Source organism: Setaria viridis, chromosome 9, assembly GCF_005286985.2.
Source record: "Setaria viridis chromosome 9, Setaria_viridis_v4.0, whole genome shotgun sequence".
NCBI classification, from domain to species: domain Eukaryota; kingdom Viridiplantae; phylum Streptophyta; class Magnoliopsida; order Poales; family Poaceae; genus Setaria; species Setaria viridis.
In genome coordinates, this window is record NC_048271.2 from 17,096,989 (window position 1) to 17,102,570 (window position 5,582).

Here is a 5,582-nt window from a genome sequence, read left to right on the forward strand (position 1 = left end):
ATAGATCCAGGTGAAAACCAGAGAACCGACTTGCTGGTTCGGGCGGAGGCGGTATCGAGATGTTGCTCTCCTCAGAGGCGTTGTCTTGGAGTTCTTGATGGTGACACCATGATCAGCTTGGAGCAATGGCGGTGCCCGATCTGTTTTGCGTGGTAGAGATCGACTCAGTGCGGTTTCTAGACGACATGGGTTGCCAGGCAGCACATGACCATCGATGATCCTTACATCAAAAGTTTCTAAGAAGACAGCTGATGTGAGATGTTCGTCACTGCATAATGACCAAAGCAAGGTTGAAGGAAGGACATAGAAGAAGTTCGAAGCTTAATCTTTCAAGCTTTCTTTCTTATTTTCTTTCTTTCTTGTCTTTTGTGTTCCTTGATTGGAGGTTTAGAGTCTAAGTACTCGTATAGCTTCTGGTTATGTGGCAGGATGTGTTACTTTATGATCGTAGATATTCACATGTTAATGTTCCAGAACGGATGTTTTTCCTTAATTTAAAAAAAATGAGCCATGCAGAGGGAGCTAGCCAAAAAGGATGACTGGCAGGTACGAGCAAGTCCTCCGGTTTGGCTTTGTGGCAGCTCCCGCCCCCCAAAAAAAACCTGGAAAGGACACCTGTACGTGCTGAAGTAGCCGTAAAATACAAGGGCTGATCGATCTATACCTAGTCAACAGTCACTAGTGGTATAATGCTATAATCAGAGATAGCGGCGAGTCAACTCAAAGGTGGCGAGCAGGTTGCCAGGGAAACAGGACCGGCAGCCTAGGGATCGCATGCTTGTGCCACGAGCTTTAGTTAGTGAAATTGAAGTTCAGTGCCACGAATTGCCACGTCCCGTTTTAATCAGTGAGAGGAAAGGAGGAATGACCCGTGACCGCGAGCAAGATCCCCTGGCAATGTCACATGAATTTCACAATTCCTAGATAACAGATCATTCGGCTTAGCTAAGCTGAAAAGTTGTGACGACAATTACTTTCAGTGGCGCGTAAGGGATGACGAACCCCAGGTGGCGGCGTGGCACAGCAAGGACGACATCAATTTTTTTTTCAGTGGCGGATTGAGAATTTCTCCAACACGGTTAATGACATGCAGGGTGAAATATTAGGACCCTTTGCAGTACCCTCTTCTTCCTCGCAGCTTCAATATCGACGCTTGCTTGGGGATCAAGAACTAACCCTGGTCACTAGCCAGAGCAGAAAATTCCATAGCACAATATACACACTACCACACAGCACGATGCACAGATGCCTACCTACTCCTAGCTAGTACAATTTTGCAGATCGAGTTGATTATCCCCTGGCCAGAACACACCAAATTTTAAATCTGATTGACCATTTTTGCCGTTGAAACCATCCTAGCCAGAGCCAGGAGAACCAATATAATACGCAAACGCGCCTTCTGCAAATACAGTAACAACAAGTCCGTCGTCACCGTGCATCCAGACCACATGCAGCGCACTCCAGCCAATAAAACCACTAGAGAAAACACGCGCTGACCTAACATAACTAGATTGCATGAACATGGGTCAAAGGCAGCATCAAGTTGCATTGCTGCAAGCCTGCAACTACCAGGACATTGACAGGCGCGGCGCTGGAGCTGGAGCTGGAAAAGGACCGGCCGGCCGGATGAACGAATCGGATGAGGACACGGCACGAATTTGGGGCTATCGGATTTGAACCAGTCCGATGGATTGAGCAGGCGCTGAAAAGGTGCAATGCAAGTTGCAGTATACAAAAATACAGCAGAGCTACACAAGTTTATGGGAGGTGGCGAACTGGCGATGGGCAGAATGGCTGATGCAGGCGTGCCGGAAGGACAGGCTTGTACGAATATAGCTTAATTGTCTTAGTTCCTGTCGTGGAACCTACTTTGAGTTTTCAGAATTTGTTTCAAAAATTAACTACTTTGAGTTCCTGTCTATCGATAACTAGATTCTTGTGATGACAGTGCAAAGAAGTAGATGGGAAAACACCACACACCTTAATGAGGGGGTGACCTCTGTATATATGGCCAATATGGCTTGGAGTACGAGGAATACATCAAGTGTACAAGGAAAGAATAAATACATCATAAAATACACATATAATTCCTAATACCCGCCTGCAGTCGAAGCGGGAGGATTACGGACACACAGACTGGACCGAAACTCAATAAACAAAGGAGTTGGCAGGCCATTCGTCATGATGTCAGCGAACTGATGAGAGGATGGCACATGGAGGACCCGGACCTCACCTAAGGCCACCTTCTCACGGACGAAGTGAATATCAATCTCGATGTGCTTCGTGCGTCGATGATGCACCGGGTTGGCTGTCATGTAGACAGCACTCACGTTGTCGCAGTAGACAACAGTGGTCGAAGCAAGCGAGACATGAAGCTCTTGAAGAAGTTGGCGCAGCTAGCAACACTCTGCCACAGCACGAGCCACGGCCTGGTACTCCGCCTCAGCACTGGAACGAGACACTGTGGTCTAGCGCTTGGAGGACCAAGACACCAGATTGTCACCGAGGTAGACGCAGAAGCCGGAGGTGGAGCGTCTAGAGTCTGGGTAGCCAGCCCAGTCGGCGTCGGAGTAGGCAGTCAGAGACTGAACAGGACCAGTGCCGATGTGAAACCCGGAGGAGGGCGTGCCCTTCACATAGCACACGATGCACTTGATCAGGGCCATGTGGGGCTCGCGCGGGTCATGCATGAAGAGACACACCTATTGAACCGCATACGCCAGATCTGGTCAAGTTAGAGTGAGGTACTGAAGGACCCCAGCAAGACTCTGATACTCAGAGCCGTCCTGGAGCATGGCGTCGTTGTGTGCCGAAAGCTTAGCATGAGTGTCAACGGGAGTCGTTATAGAGTGACACTCAGCCATGCCAGCACGCTGAAGAGTATCGAAAGCGTACTGTCGCTGAGATAGGAACAGGCCCAGGGAGAAACTTGTGATGGAGATGCTGAGGAAGTGGTGTAGATCGCCAAGATCCATCATGGCGAACTCGGAGTAAAGACGCCCCATGATGTGCCAAAGAAGAGTTGAGGACGACGCGGTGAGGACGATGTCATCGACGATGTCAGCCATGGCACTGCGATAGTTTGCCAGAATCGGAGAGGGCAGAGAAGAAGTCGAGGCTGTCATACCGTAGTAATGGCGCCGTTGTATTGCCCCAGTCACAGACCGAGTGACATGGCGCGGAGGGGCAGGTGGCGATGAGGAGGGCGCGGGCGCCACGGGCGCGGAGGGAGGACTGGGGGCACTCGCCCGACCGGTCGGAGCGCTCGCCGATGCGGTCGGGGCGTTCGCCGGAGCGGTCGGGCGTGCGCCCGACTGAGCAGGGCGCTCACCAGTGCGGTCGGGGTGCTCTCCCGACCGAGCAAGGCACTCAACGGTGCGGTCGGGGCGTGGGCCCGACCGAGCGGGGCGCCCACCGGTGCGGTTGGGGTGCTCACACGACCAAGCGGGGCGCTCACCAATGCGGTCGGGGCGAGCACCGGTGCGGTCGGGGCGTGCACCCGATCGAGCGGAGCGCTTGCCGGCGCGGTCGGCATGTCCACCCGAACAATCGGAGCGGGCGGCGGTGCGGTCGGGACGTGCGCCCGACCGAGCGGAGCACTCACTGGTGCGGTTGCAGTGGGCACCGGTGCAGTCGGGGCGCTCACCTGACCGATCGGAGCACGCGCCGGTGCAGTCGGGGCCGCATCCGCGAGTGGCGCGTTCGCGATCGGAGCAGGTCGGAGCGCGGTGGAGAGCGGCGACCTGCTCGCAGTCAGAGCGGGGGACACGGTCGGCCCGTGAAACAGGATGGTGGGGTCATCGTTGGTAAGTTCCTGCAAAACAACTGATGAGAGTCGCGGCTGCTCAACGTCTGACGACGGAGCGACCGAGGTAGAAGCAGAAACATCAAAGAGGATCAACAAAAGGAAGTCGAGCTGCGATGGGTGAGTAGGATGGGAGGAGAAGGGAAAGACAGACTCGTTGAAGACAACATGGCGAGAGATGATGACTCGACTGGTGGACAAGTCAAGGCAGCGGTATCACTTTTGAGAGGAGGGATAACCGAGGAAGACACATGCGGCTGAGCGAGGAGCAAACTTGTGGCGTGCCGTGGCTGAAAGGTTGGGGTAGCAAAGACAATCGAAGACACGCAAGTGAGAGTACTTGAGAGGCTAGGAATAAAGGAGGCAGTAGGGGATATCATTCTGAATGGCAGAACATGGGTGCCGGTTCAGAAGATAGGTGGCGGTGGCGAGCGCCTCGGCCCAGTATGGAGCAGCCATGGAGGCGTGAATGAGCAATGTGCGAGTCACGTTATTAAGGGTGCGGAGGACGCGCTCAGCTTTCCTATTTGGGGGAGAAGTGTAGGGACACAAGAGGCGCAAGTGGATGCCCCGAAGAGTCAAAAAAGAAGTGAGAGGTTTATTGACAAACTTGGTCCCGTTGTCAGCTTGGACGATTCGAACAGGAAGACTAAACTGCGTGTGAGCATAGGTGCAGAAATCAGTGATGTGTGAGGTGACTTCAGACTTGTGAACTAGAGGAAACGTCCAACAAAAACGTGAGAAGTCATCCAAAATGACTAGGTGGTAGCGATAACCAGAGACGCTAACTAGGGAGAAGTCCAAACATCACAGTGAACTAACTCAAAAGGCGTAGAGCTGCGAGAGTTAGAATGTGAGAAAAGTAACCACACATATTTCCCTAACTGACATGAATGGCATAGAGTATGACTATCTTTATTACAAGCAATGGATGAAGTCTGTCTAAGTGTGGTGATGGCAGCAGGACCGGGATGACCAAGACGGAGATGCCACAAACTGGAGAAGATGGCGAGGTCGGCGTGGGGTGCTACAAAGCTGCCTGCTGGAGGCATGGTGTAAAGATCGCCATCGCTATTGCAGCGAAGAATAACGTGTCTGGTCGGAAGATCCTTGACAAAAAAACCAAAAGCGTCAAACTCTATGGTGCAGTTATTGTCCTTAGTAAATTGACGAACAGAAAGCATATTACGAACCAAAGAAGGAACAACAAGGACATTATTAAGATGAAAGTGAGAGGTGGGGGTGGTAAGGGTGGAGTTGCCATGGCACGTGACAGCAAGGGTATGACCATTACCGATGATAATGGAGGAGTGAGAGGGAGGGAGTCGGGAAAGAAGAATACCATCCAAGAATGACATGTGGCCGAAGGCACCTGAGTCAACCACCCAATCGCTGTTCTTAGCGCTATCTGGTTCAGGGCAGCGACCAGACCCGCCTAGTCCCAGGTTGACGCCTGAGTGGACGCTTGAACAGGGGCGTAGGCGGCGTGAGCCTGCAGAGGGGGGCCGAGGAGACCAAGGGCGCCGGGGTGCCAGCCCCCACCACCGCCAGCCTGCTGGAAACTCGTGGCGTCGTAGGAGCTGACCTCGGGACTGAAACAGAACCACGAGATGGTAGGCCATGGGGGCTCATCGCCGTGAGAGTTGCCGCCGCCAGGGGGCACCTAGAAGCCGTCGCCGCCCTTATTCGGCCACTTCTTCTTGCCACCGCCACCGTCGCTGCCGCTGCAGCCGCGGCTACTGCTGCTTCCGCCGCCACCCATCTAGATAGAACCAGA

At 53.3% G+C, this 5,582-nt stretch overlaps 1 protein-coding gene across 1 annotated transcript; it reads right to left on the reverse strand.

Annotated features, from left to right (window-relative positions):
- Positions 1–2,468: 2,468 nt before the first annotated feature.
- LOC117835372 (uncharacterized mitochondrial protein AtMg00810-like) lies at positions 2,469–3,068 on the reverse strand. The gene is made up of 2 exons (XM_034714734.1): positions 2,757–3,068; positions 2,469–2,702 (listed from the first exon to the last, which is right to left on the reverse strand). Exons 1-2 carry the CDS (start codon positions 3,066–3,068, stop codon positions 2,469–2,471), a joined length of 546 nt encoding a protein of 181 aa, XP_034570625.1.
- Positions 3,069–5,582: the final 2,514 nt, after the last annotated feature.